Raw genomic sequence first — 19,433 nt, 5'->3', positions numbered from 1 at the left:
GGAATTTTTTTTTTTTTTTTTTTTTTTTTTAATTAACTGGAAAGTGATATAGCTATCCAGAAATCTTGTATCCAAAGCAAAGATAGATGATAGGATATCTTTTTAAACTTTACAGTGATTGATTTCTGCCTAACTAAAGTGCTGACTTGTGATGAGATAACCAACTACACTTCATTGAAGCTTGCCTGGACATCCAAAGCTTCATGCAAACAGAGAGCAGGGAGGTGTGGGCGAGTGTCCTCAGGCAGAGTATACTGCCTAGTTCCTAAACAATTTTATGAGGTTTGTGTATATAATCATACATATACTTCCTATGCAGAATTTATATGTCTGGTTTTGTAGAAAGATGCAGTGGAATAAGAGTGAATGTAGATATTTGAATATGTGCTAAGTTGTGTATTCAAAGTTCTAGAAATAGAAAATAAACATTAGCAAGAACAAATTTCTGTGTATAGAGAGATACCTATTGCTTTCCAGAGTTAAGTTTTTAATTAGATATGCTGCCTTTAGAAAGCTTGTGGACCTGATGGGTTGACATGAAGAGCTTTAAAAAAATATTTCTTTTAAATCTAATTAATACAATGATTTTAACCCTGAAAGATTTAGCTATCATAAAATTCTAGAACAACTGAACACCAAAAAACTTATCCTTAATGTAAAAGCGTATACTAAAAGAATAAATGAACTAGAATTTCATTCTAGTCCAAAATTCCAGCTTGACTCAGTGTTTGCTTTGAATATTTTGAATGCCTGTTTTTTTGTTAATTTCTGATAGGTGTAATTTGTTACTTGATATTAAAAGAAATTAAATACTACTTGAAATTGTTCAATGATAAGATGCTAACTTTGTATAAAATAACACTGATAAGTTAATTGATTAGTTTACATTCCATGGTCTTGAAAGTGCACTAAAATATGTTAGATGACAGGTTTACATCCCTTAATGTTGTTGTGTTGCTTCTGCAGACTTTGCCAGACTATGCCTCACCGGAGATGTGCCACACTCCTCTTACCCAGGTGATACTGAAGGCCAAAGTGCTTGACATGGGTGAGCCTCATTCCATCTTAGCTTTGGCTCTGGATCCTCCTGACATGGGTGACATTTGTCGTACAATCTTGATTCTGAAGCAGGTAATGACAGCAACACTTATATTTGTAACACTTCAAAATTAATTGACTAGTTTATATTTCATCTGTGCACCTGCCTTGATCAGTTGCATGCATCAAATGAGGGCAAAGCTATCATAGACCCCATGGAAGTTATATCTCATTTTTGCATTCATTATCACTCCATCCATCTCTTATCATGTGTTATACTTCTAGCTTCAAAGATATCACTCTTGTATCTGCTTTAGAGATATGTCCATCTATCCCATTCAAGATCCTCAATTAGCTTTGTGCCTCATTCATTTTGTGCAAAGCAACATATTTGGAAGTTGTTCAGTAATCATTGTTGAGGTCAGAAGTATTTGACAACTGAGGTTTCACTTAATACATATGAACTGTATATTTATTTATTTATAAACTTATTTTTGCACGTAACTTTTCAGATGGGAGCTTTATCGGTCACAGCAAGTGGATGCAGATCTCATCTTGATGGTGATATGACATACTTAGGGAAGGTCATAGTTCACCTGCCAATAGATCCATATCTGGCAAAGTTGATTGTAATGGGTCACATCATGGGTTGCCTCAGAGAGTGTATTATCATTGGTGAGTTTTAACATTTCATTAATGATTTTAAGATATGTGCAGCTTAACCAAGACACAAAACTTACTACCTAAAGTAAAAATAAGAAATATCTTAATACTGATTTTTTATAATGAAATCTAAATAAGCTTTCTTTCTCCTGGTTGATGAATAGAATATAAACTGTAAGCCTTATATTCTGAAATAGTTGTGATGTCTTAGCATTCACAACAATACCATTTCCATTTTTAGAACAATATACCAAGTGTAGGCCTTTCTTTTAATCCCCCTTAATATGATGACATCTATGTAGGCGTCATAATGTGCCAGTAGTTTGTATTTACCTAGTTGTATTGTAAGAGGTTCGAGCGGGGCTCATAGTGTCCTGTCTCCATATCTCCATTCATCTAGTTTTTCTTTAAAGTTACGCACACTATGTGCTGTGACAATTCCCAATATCCTTTATACACTGCCTCATCCTGATCTTTTCATGTCCTCTTGTCCTTCCATCTTCTTCCGTCAACAGCACCAGGTCTTTTCAATATCATTTACTATCTTATACATTTTTATTAGGTCCCTGCGTTCTCTTGTATCTTTTGTAAGGTTAGCAGTCCCATTTCCTTCAGTTGTTCTTTATATGTGAGGTCCTTTAATTTCGGCACCATCTTTGTAGCAATTTTCTGTATCCTTTCCAATTTTCTTATATCCTTTTTAGAGCTTGGAGTACATACCACTGCTGTATATTCCAGCCTTGAGCGTATCATGCTTGTGATGATTTTTTTCATCATATCTTTATCCATGTAATGAAATGCCACTCTTATATTAGTCAACATCTTATATGATAGTCCAAATATTTTGCTTATGTGTTTGTCAGGGCTCAGATTTTCTTCTATGATCACTCCAAGATGTTTTTCCTCTTTAGTCTTTATTTGATCCTCTACCATCAAATAGTTCCATACTGGTCTTCTCTTACTCTTTCCTAGTTTCATTATGTAGCATTTCTTGGCATTGAACTCCAATTTCCACTTCCTGCTTCATTCATAGATATTGTTTAAATCTTCCTACAACAGCAGACAGTCCTCTCTGGTTTTGATAACTCTTAGCAACTTTGCATCATCAGCGAATAAATTTATATAACTTTATCCCAATGTGAATGTCGTTTACATAAACTTGAAACATTATGGGGGCTAACACTGAACCTTGTGGCACTCCGCTTGTTACTTTACCCCAAGATGAGTATGTATCTCTGATCATAGTTTTCATTTCCCTATCCGTCAAATAATCTCTTGTCCATTCGAGCAAGGTTCCACGCAGTCCTCCTATGTACTCTAGTTTCCAAAGAAGTCTTCTGTTCGGGACTTTATCAAAAGCCTTTTTAATGTCCAGGTATACTGTGTCTATCCAACCATCTCTGTTTTCAAGTCCTGCAATAACTCTCGAGTAGAAGCTTAGCCCTTTACTGGGCACTCATAGAAATACTTAGAAATTTAGTTTTTTGACCCTAGACCATAAGAGTACATCATATTCTAAGATGTTTTTAGTTTTGACATTTTTCCAAAATTTTTAATTTTGGAGTTGCAAATTGCAATTCTTGAAGTGATCATATATAATCACTTGCCAGTCTAGGCTAAAAAATTTTACAATTGTGCAAAATTAAAAATGTCAATAGATGGTTAGAAATGCACCAAATGAAAGTTCAAATATTGTATTATATGGAATATTAATATTAATGCGTCAGGACAAAAAGTGTGAAGATGCTCCTCCTATGGTTGCTGCACTGTAAGTGATATTTCGATCGCTCTCAACCAATACTGAGGGGGCACGTAAATGATCATATATGATCACTTGCTCGATAGAGGCGTGCGTGTTTGGACAAAAAGTGGGAAGATGCTCCCACCGCGGTGTAAGTTATATTTGGATCGCTCTCAACCAATAAGGCGGCGGACGGGGTGACGTCATGTGTTAGTGTGTTGCCTGATCCTTCCTGATTAGCTGAGACGAAGTGATGTCACTGCAGCCACACACCGGGCTGTGTGGGGGTGCCATTTTGGATGCCCGTTTAAGTGATCATATGTGATCACTTGCCCGGTAAACGGTTAATAAGTTTGATACACATGACCGCCCTGTCTTGAACCCAAATTGTCTGTTCAATATGACTTGCTTCTCTTCTAGAAATTTAACCCATTTTTCTTTGATAACTATTTCACATAACTTCCCTACAACACTTGTAAGTGACACTGGTCTGTAGTTTAGTGGTTCAGTTGCCTTTCCTCCTTTAAATATCTGTATTACGTTGGCTCTCTTCCACTCTAGTGGGACTTTCCCTTCATTTATTGAACTTTTAATTATTTCCCGAATTGTATCCAGTAATTGTTCTTTACATTCTTTTAACACCCAGCCTGATACACCATCTGGCCCCATTGCTTTTCTGACTTCCAACTTCTCCAGTAATCTTCCAATATCCTCTTTGTGCACTGCAATCTCCTGTAATCCTTGGCAATCCAAAATCCTTTTAGGTTCTGTGAAATCATCTGCAGTGAATACTATTTTGAAGCTCTCATTCATTATTTCACACATTTCCTTTTCTATTTGGTATGTCTTCCCTTCTTTAATTATTTTTTCAGTTTCCTTATTCTTTGTTTTGTCGTTTATAAACTTGTAGAAAAGTCTAGGTTCATCTTTGCTTTTATCCACTACATCTTTCTCAAAATTTCTTTCTTCTCTCCTTACTCCAATATATTAATTTCTAGCATCTTTGTACTGCCGTCTGTTATAGTCATTTCCCTGCTTTTATAGTTTCTTTCACGCATTATCTTTTGCCTTTTTTGCTTGTATGAATCTAGCATTGTATCAAGCATGTGTTTTTTTCTGAACTCTATAAACAGGAACAAACTTTTTTACTCTTTCATTGTATTTCTGTAAGAATATATCATATTTCTCTTGTACAGTCTTTTTGCACATAATATTACTCCACTCAGTTTCAGCAAAATAAATCCTTAATTTTTCAAAATCCACTCTTGCATAATTTAATCTCTCTCCTTTATAGTCCTCTCTGTAACTTATCTTATCTTCCTCTTGCATTTGCATCTCTAATGTCACATGATCACTTTTCCCCATTGGACTACGGTATTGTATGATTGGGGGGATTTTGGTTTCTTTGTGAAAACTAGGTCAAGCAGCGATGGTTCTTCTTCTCCCCTGTACCTTGTTGACTCCTCAACCCACTGTATTAACCATAGTCAACTGTAACACTTTCTCGCTCCACTGTCCAGCATTATCGAATACTTCAATCTCTCTCCAGTTGATTATTTTTTTTTTACAGTTAAAGTCTCCAACTAAGAGTATTCTTCTATCTCTTCTTATCATGTTATCTAGGCACTTTATCATCTCTCTTTGCATATCTTTATGCTCTTCTGATCTCCATGTATTAGTCTTAGGTGGAACATATGTAACTATAATTTTTCTTTTCTTCAAATCTTCTGTTCTGATTGTTACTCCCATTACTTCCACTTTGTCCTTACCATATTGCACATCCTCCACGCATATTATCACGAACCATTATTAGCACTCCTCCTCCCCCTTTATCCTTCCTGTCCCTCCTCCAGGTATTATATCCCTCCTCTTTAAAGTTGACATGGATCTCTTTTTTTCAGTTTTGTTTCAATGATGCACATTACATCTGGCTTTTTCTCTTTCAAACAATCCTGAACTTCCAATATGCTTGATAACAACCCATCCATGTTAGTATGAGTCACTCTTAATTTATTGCCTCGATCCTCCACGACCTCCTCTTTTTTCCTTAGGTACCACTTCTTTAGTCTCATATCCAGAACCCTCCAGTAAAAATTCTTCTTCTCTATCTCTGTCCTTTTCTTGTTTTTTTTCCTTAGCTTCACTTCTTAACACTTTCTCCTCTTCCCTTTCCTCTAAGTTCATATCTCTTTTTATCCATATTTCCTTGTGATCTACATCATGGGCCAGCTTCCCGTTTCTAGCCATAATTTCCTCTTCAGCCACTTGAGATCTCATTTTCACCTTCATTGGTCTCCTACCCCCTTCACTATATCTTCCCAGCCTAATCACTTCCTCCACCTCCTGGTCAAATTCTTGTGTGTTGTCTTGTAGTTGTATGATAACGGTTTTGGCCATTTCCCATTCCTCATGTTCTCTCTGAATTTATTTGGATTTTTTTTTCCTCATCCCATAAATCACAAAGCTTTTTTTTTCTTGTCCACTGTATCCTGCACCAAATCTTCCTATTCCTTGATAACTTCTATTACAGCGGCTTTTGTGTTCTGAATTTGTCTCATTACCACTTCTGAAAATTTTACTTTTCCTCTTCTTGCTCCTGTTTCCATTCATTTCTTAGTTCTTTCAACTTGTTATCACATAGACCACCATCTGCCCTGTTTGTAATCCCGTCCTGCACTTTAGTCTGCAAGCTCTTGAAAAGAGCTTTCTTAATTTTGGCAAGTGATTTTTAGAACGTCATTTTGCTTCCTTATTTCCTGAATCTCCTCTTTCAATTCCTGGTTTATTGCACTGATTTTCTCACATTCAGCTACTCTCAATTTGAGGGCTGTGTTCTCCGTTAGCAGTCTGTCTTGTTTATCCATGAGACTGGACATCACCTCCTTCATATATCTTAATTCTCTTTCTACATTAAAAAGTCTTCTCATGTTACCTCGTTCATCTCTGAAACCCGAGAAGTCCTTTTCCATGGTATCATCAGTCAATTTCCTTAAACCAATAGGGGTTTCTGTAAAGCGTTAGTTATCACTTGGTGTATGTTTTGATTCCGCCATACGCCTGTTAGCGCTACTTGGTTCCATCTCTCTCTTGTTATTCATTCCTTATATGTGATCTAACACTTATTCAATTTGGAGATGGGAGAACCTATGGCCCCCTCTCACCCTGTACATATGTCTAGGCCTGAGTCCATCTCCTTTTGTAGTAATCTCTGCAAGCTGCTCAGATGCGTGTGTCCTGCTTGACGGTGTGTGTGTGTGTGTGTGTGTGTGTGTGTGTGTGTGTGTGTGTGTGTATTTACCTAATTGTATTTACCTAATTGTAACATACGGGAAAAGAGCTATGCTCGTGTTGTCCCGTCTCCATATCTATTAATGTCCAGCTTTTTCTTAAAATCATGAATATTCCTTGCGTTGACCACTTCCACGTCTAAACTATTCCATGCTTCCACCCTTCTATGAGGAAGCTATATTTTTCACATCTCTCCTATAAGTGGCCATTTTAGTTTTTCCCATGCCCTCTCGACATTCTTCCATTCCACATACACAGATCTTCCCTATCCATTTTTCCATGCCAATCATCACTCTGTATATTGCTATCAGGTCTCCCCTTTCTCTTCTGTTTTCCAGGGTTGGAAGTTGCATTCTTTTCAGTCTGTCTTCATAAGTCAAATCTCTTAAGTCAGGCACCATTTTCGTTGCAGCCCTCTGTACTTTCTCTAGTTTCCTTATGTGTTTCTTTAAGTTCGGAGCCCACTGTATTGTTGCATATTCAAGCCTCGGTCTTATCATTGCAGTAATTATTTTCTTCATCATTTCTTCATCTAAATATCTGAACGCCACTCTTATGTTCCTCAATAAGTTCAATACTTCTCCAATTATTTTGTTTATATGTCTCTCTGGCGATAGGTCATTGGTAATTGTCACCCCAAGGTCTTTTTCTTCATGACTGGTTTTATGTCTTCATTTCCTATCTTGTACATACTCCTGATTCTTCTTTCACTCTTGCCAAACTCTATTTTCTTGCATTTTGTCGTGTTGAACTCCATTTGCCATGTACAGCTCCATTTCCATATTCTGTCCAAGTCTTCCTGGAGTAGTTCGCAATCTTTGTCACATCTCACTTTTCTTAACAATTTTGCATCGTCTGCAAATAGGCTCACATAACTGGACACCCCATCCACCATGTCATTTATGTAGACCGCGAACATTACTGGTGCCAACACTGATCCCTGTGGAACTCCACTCTCCACCAATCCCCATTCTGATGGTCTGTCCTTAATTATTGTTCTCATTTCTCTTCCTACCAAAAGTCTTCCATCCATTTTAGTAAACTGCCATGCACTCCTCCTACCATTTCAAGTTTCCAGATCAGTCTCTGGTGTGGTACCTTATCAAAGGCCTTTTTTAAATCCAGATATATTCCATCAGCCCAACCATCTCTTTCCTGTATTACATCTATCACCCTCGAATAGTAACATATCAGGTTTGTCGTGCATGAACGCCCTTTTCTAAAACCAAATTGACACTCACAAAGTATGTCATTTTTCTCCAAGAAGTCTGTCCATCTATTCTTCACCACCCTCTCACACATCTTAGCTACCACACTTGTAAGTGACACTGGTCTATAGTTCAATGGGTCTCTCTTGTTACCTGATTTATAGATTGGGACAATGTTAGCTCTTTTCCAGTCTTGGGGCACTACACCTTCCCTTAATGAGGCATCAATTACTTCACAAACTTTTTCTGCCAATTGCTCCTGCATTCTCTTAAAATCCATCCTGATACCCCATCAGGTCCCACAGCTTTTCTCACTTCTAAACTCCCCATCATGTTCTTGATCTCCTCCACAGTTACTTGAAACTCCTTCATAATCCCTTTCTGTTCCATTACCAGTGGTTTGTCAAAAGCAGTCTCCTTTGTGAATACCTTCCGAAAGCATCCATTCATAGCCTCTGCCATTTCCTGGGATCTTCACTGCATACTCCATTTACTTCTAAACTTTCAATACTTTCTCTATTTTTGATGTTGTTGTTCACATGTCTGTAAAAAGCCTTGGTTGGTCTTTACATTTATCAATTATATCCTTTTCTTGTTTCTTTCTTTCTTCTCTTCTAATCAACACATATTCATTTCTTGCTCTTTTGTAACTTTCCCACTGCTTAATCCGTCTTTTCCTTCTCCACCTCTTCCATGCATCCTCTTTTCTTGTTCTAGCCTTTTCACATCTATCGTTAAACCAGTCCTGCTTTCCAACTTCTCTATGTTGTCTTATTGGTACAAATTTTTCTCACCTTCTTTGTATATTTTTATAAATTCCTTCCACTTTTCATTTGCTCCTTAGCACTCTTGAATTTCATCCAATTTGTCTCTTGAAAGAATTTCTTTAGGTTTCCAAAATCTGTCTTGGCATAATTCCATCTTCCCACTTTATATTCTTCATTTCTTCTAGATTTCTCTTCGTCTATCACCTTGAACTCCAAAACTGCATGATCACTCTTTGCTAAAGGGCACTCCACCCTCATCTCCTCAATGACCATTGGCTCTGTACTAAAGACCAAGTCCAGTCTTGACGATGCTCCCTCTCCTCCAAACCTAGTATCTTCTTTGACCCACTGAGTTAACACATTTTCCATTGCCAGTGTCAATAGTGTATTTCCCCATGTTGTCTCTGATCCTTCCATTGACCAGTCCTCCCAACACACCTCTTTACAATTAAAATCTCCCATCATTATAGTTCGTTCACAGCCACCCAACATTTCTTCCAGACATGTTCCTGTATCACTTATCATTTCTTCATATTCCTGTACTGACCATGCATTTGTCTTAGGTGGTACGTACACCACTATGTAGTGCCTCTTTTTCCTTCATTAGTTTCTGCTCTGATCTTTAGCACTTCTGCCTTTCCCATACCTTCTTTCACTTGATCCACCTTTATATCTTTTTAACCAGCAACATCACTCCTCCTCCCATCTTACCTACTCTATTTCTTTTCCAAACATTATATTTCCTTCTCCAACCATCATCAGGTCTTCTCCCTCTCTCAGTTTTGTTTCAGTAAGACCCACAATATCTGGGTTCTTGTCCCTCAAGTAATCGTTGAGTTCTAAAATCCCGATATCACTCCATTTATGTTGGAATACATTACATTCGCTCATATGTAAGTTTCTTTAGTCCTTTCTTGCTGTACTTTTCTGGGTTATGAACCACTTCCTCAGTCTCATATCCAAGATTCTCCAGAAAAACTCTTTCTTCTCCTCTTCTGTCCTCTCTTCATTTTTTTCAAAGCCTCCTTTCTCAACTCATTTAACATTTCTCTTTCCTTTTCACCGAGATCTCTTCTCAACCAAATCTTCCTTGTTGTTTCCTGCTGGGCTAGCCTCCATGACTTCTCCACCAATTCATCTACATCCTTTTGTGACTTAAGTTTGATTCTTATTGGCCTCATACCTTCTCTTGTGAACTTTCCAATTCTATGGAAGTCCTCTATTTCTTGTACTAGGTCTTTTCCTCCTCCTGCACCACATTAATGATATTATTTATCACCTTTTTATGTTTTCTCTCTCTCCATTTTACTCGGTGTCTTATCCTCCTCCACACCAAATATCACCACACATCTCTTTTTGTCTACAGTTTCCCTCACCAATGTCTCATTTGACTTAATAACCTTCACCACTTTCTCAGCAATCTTCTCTTCTATGATCTGTTGATCTATAATTTCAGCAAGGCCCAAAGTTTTCTCCCAGACTCTTTGATTTCCTTTTCCAGACTTGCAACTTTGTAATTTACCTCCTTTCTTTCCACTTCCTGACTTTTTTCCATTCAGCCTGCTTCTCCATCACTTTTCCTAGAGATTCTCCACATTTTTCGCAATTCACTTTAATTAGCTTAACTTCCTCTTTCAGTGCTTCATTTTCCTTCTTCATATCGGCACAGTCTTTCTTTACATTGTCATAACTCGTTTCCAGGCCCCATACTTTTCAAACAGTTTTTCAATTTTACCTTCCAACTCCAGAATTTTCTTCACATAAGCGCTCTTCTCCATTATTCCTTGAAATCCTGTGAAGTCTGATTCATCTTTCGAGTTCACGGCCGCCATGTTGCTCAGATGTAAACAAACCAGCTGATGGCTCAAACGCAGGCTACAGTTTATATTTACCTTCCCTGGACATTATTTTGCTAATCAACAGTTAACATGACTATATGGAGACGGGACAAACATTACCAGCTCCTTTCCCACCTTGGTTACTCTTAGGCAATGGTAACTGTAGAATTAGAGATGATTGCTCTGGAGCTCAACGTGTGTGTGTGTGTGTGTGTGTGTGTGTGTGTGTGTGTGTGTGTGTATTTACCTAGTTGTATTTACCTAGTTGTAGTTTTACAGGGCCTGGGCTTTATGCTCGTGTGGCCACGTCTCCCCGTGTGTGTGTGTGTGTGTGTGTGTGTGTGTGTGTGACGCCAGTGTAGGCGTCCTATTACCATTTTGTTTAGTTGCTGAGTGATCCCCCTGTTCTGTCTTGTATCTAGCTGTAGACTCTGAATATTGCACTCAAAATTCTTTTCCTATTCCCACCATCCTTGTCCTCTCCAATCACATAGTTTTTTGTTTTAATCATGTTAATAATTTCATTGTTCTTGCAGCTGCAAGCTTGTCTTTGAAACCCTTCCATGCTCGACCTTTCCAAGATGAACTCAATGCCTTCCTCTCCAAAGTATCTTGGGCATATGGATCTTTCTCAGACTGTCTGGCTGTTCTCAATACCTATGATGTAAGAATGTTTTACCTTGTTTTGCTTTCAATTATTTTCTTCTCATTCCATCTCTCTCTTCCCCTTGTACTTTATGAAGTGATCTTATATGGAAGACAAAAAAAAAAAATGGGAGATAAAGCATTAGTGAATGAAAAACTTGTTTAAGCTACTAGTGAAAAATTTTAGTTATATAGACATGTCTAGATTGAAAAGAGAATAAGTTGGATATTGGATAAGTCAAACGTTTTCATGATTTTTAAATATTTATTCATTTATTTTATTTATTAATTTTTCATTTATTTTTTATCCCATCCCAAGTGCACCTAGCATGTTAAAATTTTAATGTGGTACAGAGATGTCAGTGATTTGAGATATTAGTGTTAATGAATTAAGGTTGGAAAATTTGAAGGTCATGGAGATCTGTTATCTTTGAAAATCAGAATTATTATTTTGGAGTGTTAAACGTTGAAATTAATGTATATATACGTACTGTAATAGTGCTCTGTTGTAAAATAGGTTTGGCAGGGTATGCAGAGCAGAGGTGAATTTCTTCTACCTGGTGGCAAGGCTGAAAAAGAATGGGCAAAGCATAGCTATGTACAACTGAGCACTCTTCAAGATGTGCACAAGCTAGTGGAAGAGCTTACAGAACGTCTCAAGAAGCTGAAAATTGTTGTTCAGGCCCATCGCAGCACTCCAAGAAAGGATCAAACGCTTATATTGAAGGTTTGTGCTTTATTTATTTTTTTATAGTTATGATTTATTTATTAATTTCTAATATTGTTCATTATTATTGATTTTTATGTGTGTGTGTGTGTGTGTGTGTGTGTGTGTGTGTGTGTGTGTGTGTGTGTGTGTGTGTGTGTGTGTGTGTGTGTGTGTGTGTGTGTGTATTTACCTAGTTGTATATTACAGGGTTTGAGCGGGGTATCATAATGCCCTTTCTTCATATTTACTTTTATCCAACTTTTCCTTAAATCTGTCCACACTTTCTGGTACTACACTCAATCCATTTCAGATGTCCACTGTCCTGCATGAAAATTAAACTTTTTAACACCTTCAGTAGGATGACGAATATTTTGCGTCATCAGGGCGCTTGTGCCATATATATCTGATGATGCACATTTTGCATCATGGCTGCTTTTTGCCAAGATTGTGTGGTTTCTTTCTCAGATACTATATGAGATCTCTCAGAATGTAGGCCGTATATGAGGCGTATTATGCCAGAGGAGCGTAACTCGAAAAAACCTGTTTTGCGTAAAATGCGTCTAAGGTTAGGCGGTAATAACTTGTATGGAAACAGAAAAAATACATTACTATTATATATCTAATGATGTGTCTGCTCAAAATCTATTAATCTATGCACACTGAGTTTTTTTTTTTTTTTTTTTTTTTTTTTTTTTTTTTTTTTTTTGTACGTTTGTCTTTCTGTCACCCTATTGCGTAGCCAACCGCAAAATATTGGATGATTGTAATATTTTACTGTATGAATGAAACTAGACTATAACATAAGTATTGTGTCCAAATTTTGTCCTTGTATGTGTGAATCCCAATTTTTTATGATTTTATTGAATTAGAAAATATAATTTTTTTTTTATCTTTGGTGAGCTGAAAGTACTTGTAAAAGATAAGTTTTAAAATATTATGATTAGTTATAATAAAGTATACACACTCACCATATCTTTTCAAAGCACTTGTTTGAGCATGAGCATGGGGCACCAATAGAATGGGCATCAACCTGCCATTTTGTAGTCACGCTTATGTAGCTCTCCCCAGAGTCTCTTTGTTTCTTTGCTAGTCTTCTTCCACAGCTCGGGCTTGGCCACACGTTTATGGGAGGCGCTATCACTATCACTCATCGTTGATGTATATAATCCACGTAAATCCACAATAATATGGGGACGAAAGAAAGAGTAATCCGGCTCGTAAGTTTAAAGGGAGGCACTGAGCGCGATTGCGAGGCAGCATGGGCTGGCTGAGCTGTGATTGGACAGTACGGGGGGTGTGTGCCGGCCGCCCTCTGTTATTGGCTGCCAGTTCCGCCCTTCTGGCGTTCCAGGCCAAACCTAGTCAGTACTTTCTCACGCGTATAAACACAGGATTTTAAACTCTCGTATAGGCTTCATAGGGACTGATTTTGCTGGGAAATCTCACCACAGGCTAAGTCAAGGCCTCTGGTGGCCGCATCCATAACTAACTCAAAAAGTCCAGATTGTCAGCTATGCCCCTCATATGATTTTTTTTTTTTTTTTTTTTTTTTTTTTATTTATTTATTTTTTTTTTATTTATTTATTTATTTTTTTACATAGGGAAGAGGGCTAGCCAAGGGCAAAAAAAAAAAAGTTAGAAAAAAGCCCACTTGAGCGCTGGCTCTCCAAAGAGTAAAAAAGTGCCAAAACCGTCAGCCAGAATTAGGGGAGCAAATGCCTCAATACCTCCCTCTTAAGAGAAGACAAGTTGTAGGAATTTGGAAATACAGATGCAGGGAGGGAGTTCCAGAGTTTACCAGTGAAAGGGATGAATGATTGAGCGTACTGGTTAACTCTTGCATTAGAGAGTTGGACAGAATAGGGATGAGAGGAAGAAGAAAGCCTTGTGCAGCATGGCCACAAGAGGAGGGGAGGCATGCAGTTAGCAAGATGAGTAGAACAGTTACCATGAAAATAGTGATAAAATATAGAAAGGGATGCAACATTTCGGCGGTGAGAAAGATGCTGAAGACAGTTAGTCAGAGAAGGGGAGTTGATGAGACGAAGAGCTTTCGATTCCACCCTATCAAGCAAAGCTGTGTGACTGGAACCCCCCAAACATGCGAAGAGTACTCCATACAGGGACGGATAAGGCCCTTATACAGACTACAGTAAGCAGTTGGAGGGGCGAGAAAAACAATACAATGGCATACTTGACTTTCATCATTCTTACAAAGGTGTATGACTCATATATCAGGATAAGTGCTGATGTGCCATGCTGGAAATGATTATTTTAATTTTTATGGTACCAATTAGCTTAACATAAATACTAATGTTTTTCCTTTTTGTCATCTTGTGAAAATGGCCTTGAGAAGGCAGACTATTTTTTTTTTCTATAAAATTTTTGTGAGTTTATTTCTTATTGTACGTACCTATTATGAAAAAATTGCATACCATTATCATTATTTCTGTAGTAGAGAGAGAGAGAGAGAGAGAGAGAGAGAGAGCTGCCTCTGAGTCAAGTATCTCCTCACCTCCACCCAGCCCGGATATGGCACCAGGAGCTGTTTTTTGTTGCCCATATTGAAGAGGTTAATCTCCCTCAAACACTGACTTTTGATGATCTTGGAGTGTCCTCTTGTTTGTTTATCTCCACCCTCTGTCAGTGATACGAGATCTTGTCTATATATCTTTTTCATCCAGTTTATTTACTTAAACATCGTTATTAGATCTTCTCTTTCCCGTTTATCCTTCAAAGTTGATAGTTCCATTTCTGTCAGTTTTTCTTTATAGGAAAGATCCATCTTTGTAGTGGTCCTTTGGATCCTTTTTATTTTCCTGATGTCCTTCTGTCTGTACAGTGACCACACAACTGCTGCATATTCTAGTCTAGGTCTTTCAATGGTTATGATCTTTTTCATTTTACTCTTATCCATGGTATCACAAGATCATCCCTTGTCTATGCCATGCAATATCCTGTATAGTCTTATCAAGTCACCTCTTTCCCTCCTTTTTTCCAATGTAGTCAGGCCCATTTTCTGCAACTTCTCTTAATAACTATACCCTTTTAGGTAGGGTGTGTGTGTGTATTTACCTAGTTGTATTATACAGCATTTGAGCAGGGCTCATAATGCCCTGTCTCCATGTCTCCATTTATCCAATTTATTTTTAAGTTATGCACATTATGTGCTGTAATAACTTCATTATTCAATGCATTCCACTGTTCCACCATTCTCTGTGGAAAACTGTATTTTCCAATATATTTCACACACTGCCTCATCCAGATCTTTACATGTCCTCTTGTCTTATCTTCTGTCACCAGCACCAAGCCCTCCTTGTCTATCTTTTCAATGCCATTGACGATCTTGTACATTGTTATTAGGTCTCCTCGTTCTCTTCTATCTTGTAAGGTTGGTATCCCCATTTCCTTCAGCCGTTCTTCATATGTTAGGTCCTTTAGTTCAGGCATCATCTTTGTAGCAATCTTCTGTATCCATTCTAATTTTCTTATCTTTTTTAGAGCTCGAAGACCACACCACAGCTGCATATTCCAGCTTTGGACATATCATGCTTGTGATAGTGTTTTTCATCATATCATTGTCCATGAATTGAAATGCCACTCTTATATTGGTCAACATTTTATATGCTAATCCAAATATCTTGCTTATGTGTTTCTCGGGGTTTAGATTTTCCTGTATAATCGCTCTCAGATGTTTTTCTTCTTTAGTCTTCATGATTTGTCCCTCTCCCATCAGATAGTTCCATACCGGTCTTCTTTTGCTCTTTCCTAGTTGCATTACGTGACATTTCTTGGCATTGAACTCTAATTTCCATTTCTTGCTCCATTCAGATTTTGTTTATATCTTCCTGCAGCAGCAAACAGTCCTTTCAGGTTTTGATTACTCTTAGCAATTTTGCCTCATCTGCAGTCAAATTAATATAACTTTGCCCCATTTTGAATGTCGATTACATATACCTAGAACATAATGGGGGCTAACACTGATCTTGTGGCACTCCGCTTGTTACTTTACCACAAGATGAATATGTATCTCTGATCAAAGTTTTCATCTCTCTTGTCTTTCAAATAATGCCTTATCCAATTTAACAAAGTTCCTCACAGTCCTATGCTCTCTAACTTCCAAAGTAGTCTGCCGTGAGGGACTTTATCAAAAGACTTTTTTATGTCCAGGTGTACTGTGTCCACCCATCCATCTCTGCTTTCCAGTCCTTTTATTACTTTTGAGTTGAAACTTAATAAGTTCAACACACATGACCGTCCTGTTCTGAACCCAAATTGCCTGTTCAATATAACTTGTTCTTCCAGATATTTAACCCTTTTTTTTTAGGTAACTATTTCACATAATTTTCTCACCACACATAAGTGACACCAGTGTATAATTTAATGGCTCAGTTGACTTTCCTCCTTTGAATATTGGAATTATGTTGGCTCTCTTCCATTCTAGTGGTAGTCTCCTTTCTTTTAATGAACTTGTAATCATTTCCTAAATTGGATCTAACAGCTGCTCTTTACTTTCTTTTAGCGCCCAGCCTGATACACCATCCAGCCCCATTGCTCTTCTGACATCCAAATTATCTAGTAGTCTTCCAATATCTTCTTTGTGCACTATGATTTCTTGCAATCCTCTGCAACATAATATTCTGTTTCATTCTGCAAATTCCTCTTCTTTAGTGAGCACAGTTTTTAAGCTCTCCTTCATTATTTCACTCTTCCTTTTACTGTTTGGTATGTCTTCCCTGCTTTAATTATTTTTCCTATTGTTTCCTTGTTCTTCATCTTAACATTTATAAATTTGTAGAAAAGCTTGGGTTCATCTTTGTTTTTTCGCACCATATCTTTCTCAGTTTCTTTCTTCCTCTCTCCTTTCTCTAATATTTTAATTTCTTGCATCCTTATGCTGCTGTCTATTATTTTCATTTCTCTGCTTTTTTAGTTTCTTCCAAGCTTTATCTTTTGCCTTTTTAGCTTATATACATCTGGCATTGTACCAAGAGTGTATACTTTTCTTTGCTATATAGATAGGTATATATTTCTTCACTCCTTTGTTATAGTTCTGTAGGAATATTTAATATTTCCCTTGTACTGTCCTTCCATTCATAATGTCAATATCAGCAAAAAATTTGTTTAACTTTTCAAAATCTGCTCTTTCATAATTTAATCTCTATTGTAGTTTTCTCTGTATTGTATCCCATCCTCTTCCTGCATTTTCAACTGTAATGTTACATGATCACTTCTTCCCATTGGACTAAGATATTGTATGCTGGGAGGGGGCTCTGGCTTCTTTATGAATACTAGGTCAAGCAATGATGGTTCTTCCCCCCTGTACCTTGCTGACTCCTCCACCCACTGATCCATTGTATTTACCCTAGTCAACTGTAACACCTCGCTCCATTGCCCAGCATTACCCATTACTTTCATCCCTCGCCAGTTTACTTTTTTACAGTTAAAGTCTCTAACTGAAAGTATTCTTTCATCTCTTCTTATCATGTTATCTAGGTACTTAATCACCTCTCTTTGCATATCTTTTTGTTCTTCAGTTCCCCATGTATTTGTCTTAGGTGGCACATATGTAATTATGATTTTTCTCTTCATTTCCTGTTTTGATTGTTACTCCCATTACTTCTGCTTTGTTCTCACCATATTGCACATCCTCCACACATATATTATCAAAAACCATTATTAGCACTCCTCCCCCTTTATTCTTCCTGTCTTTCCTCCAGCTATTATATCCCTCCTCTCTAAAGTTACCATGGATCTCTTCTCTTAGTTTTGTTTCAACGATATACATTACATCCGGCTTTTTCTCATTCAAATAATCCCAAACCTCCAACATGCTGGATAACAACCCATCTATATTAGCATAAGTTGCTTTTAGTTTCTTGCCTCCTCCACGACCTCCTCTTTCTTCCGTAGGTACCACTTCTTTAGTCTCATATCTAGAACCCTCTAGTAAAACTTCTTTTTCTTGCTCTCAATCCTTTTCTCGTTTTTTTCCTTAGCTTGATTGTTTAGCACTTTCTCCTTTTCCCTCTCCAGGTTCATATCTCTTTTTATCCATATATCTTTATGTTCAGTATAATCAGCCAGTTTCCCTTTCCTAGCCATAATTTCCTGTACTGCCATTTGAGATCTCATTCTCACTTTCATTGGTCTCCCTTCACTGTATCTTCCTAACTTGATAACTTCCTTGACCTCTTTTTTTATGTTGATCAACCTCCGCATCCTACCTCTTTCGTCCCTAAATCCAGAAAAATCTTTGTCCATAATATCCTCAGTCAATTTCCTTAGTCTAGCAGGTGTTTCAATGTGCCGTTGGTTTTCACATGATGGCGTATGTTTTGATTCTGTCATACATCTCATATCTCTCTCTCTCTCTCTCTCTCTCTCTCTCTCTCTCTCTCTCTCTCTCTCTCTCTCTCTCTCTCTCTCTCTCTCTCTCTCTCTCTCTCTCTCTCTCTCTCCCTGTCTATATGAACCAAGACTTATTTATTTTGGAGGCAGGAGAACTTATGGCCACCCTCCCATGTACATACATCTAGATCAAGCTTCATCTCCTGTTGTAGCTTTTCCCTGCAAATTGCTCAGAGATGTCTTGTGTGTGTGTGTGTGTCTTTGTGTGTGTGTATTTACCTAATTGTATTTACCTAATTGTAACATACGGGAAAAGAGCTATGCTCGTGTTGTCCCGTCTCCATATCTATTAATGTCCAGCTTTTTCTTAAAATCATGAATATTCCTTGCGTTGACCACTTCCACGTCTAAACTATTCCATGCTTCCACCCTTCTATGAGGGAAGCTATATTTTTTCACATCTCTCCTATAAGTGGCCATTTTAGTTTTTTCCCATGCCCTCTCGACATTCTTCCATTCCACATACACAGATCTTCCCTATCCATTTTTTCCATGCCAATCATCACTCTGTATATTGCTATCAGGTCTCCCCTTTCTCTTCTGTTTTCCAGGGTTGGAAGTTGCATTCTTTTCAGTCTGTCTTCATAAGTCAAATCTCTTAAGTCAGGCACCATTTTGTTGCAGCCCTCTGTACTTTCTCTAGTTTCCTTATGTGTTTCTTTAAGTTCGAGCCCACTGTATTGTTGCATATTCAAGCCTCGGTCTTATCATTGCAGTAATTATTTTCTTCATCATTTCTTCATCTAGATATACGAACGCCACTCTTATGTTCCTCAATAAGTTCAATACTTCTCCAATTATTTTGTTTATATGTCTCTCTGGCGATAGGTCATTGGTAATTGTCACCCCAAGGTCTTTTTCTTCATGACTGGTTTTATGTCTTCATTTCCTATCTTGTACATACTCCTGATTCTTCTTTCACTCTTGCCAAACTCTATTTTCTTGCATTTTGTCGTGTTGAACTCCATTTGCCATGTACAGCTCCATTTCCATATTCTGTCCAAGTCTTCCTGGAGTAGTTCGCAATCTTTGTCACATCTCACTTTTCTTAACAATTTTGCATCGTCTGCAAATAGGCTCACATAACTGGACACCCCATCCACCATGTCATTTATGTAGACTGCG

At 37.6% G+C, this 19,433-nt stretch overlaps 1 protein-coding gene across 5 annotated transcripts in view; it reads left to right on the top strand.

Annotated features, from left to right (window-relative positions):
• Positions 1-19,433, top strand: part of LOC123518811 (ATP-dependent RNA helicase TDRD9-like) — a 133,190-nt gene that overhangs the window by 66,823 nt on the left and 46,934 nt on the right. For all 5 annotated transcript variants that reach the window (XR_006678883.1, XM_045279828.1, XM_045279826.1 and 2 more), the window contains 5 exons: positions 116-282; positions 967-1,131; positions 1,551-1,713; positions 11,080-11,207; positions 11,706-11,915. Coding sequence is in view for 4 of the 5 variants with exons in the window: in XM_045279828.1 (XP_045135763.1) it covers positions 116-282; positions 967-1,131; positions 1,551-1,713; positions 11,080-11,207; positions 11,706-11,915 (833 nt within the window). In the remaining variant the exon portion in view is untranslated. The remainder of the gene's footprint in view (positions 1-115; positions 283-966; positions 1,132-1,550; positions 1,714-11,079; positions 11,208-11,705; positions 11,916-19,433) is intronic.

Source organism: Portunus trituberculatus, chromosome 44 (genome assembly GCF_017591435.1).
Source record: "Portunus trituberculatus isolate SZX2019 chromosome 44, ASM1759143v1, whole genome shotgun sequence".
NCBI classification, from domain to species: domain Eukaryota; kingdom Metazoa; phylum Arthropoda; class Malacostraca; order Decapoda; family Portunidae; genus Portunus; species Portunus trituberculatus.
The sequence above is the reverse complement of the archived record's forward strand: the minus strand, read 5'-3'. Positions and strand labels throughout refer to the sequence as shown.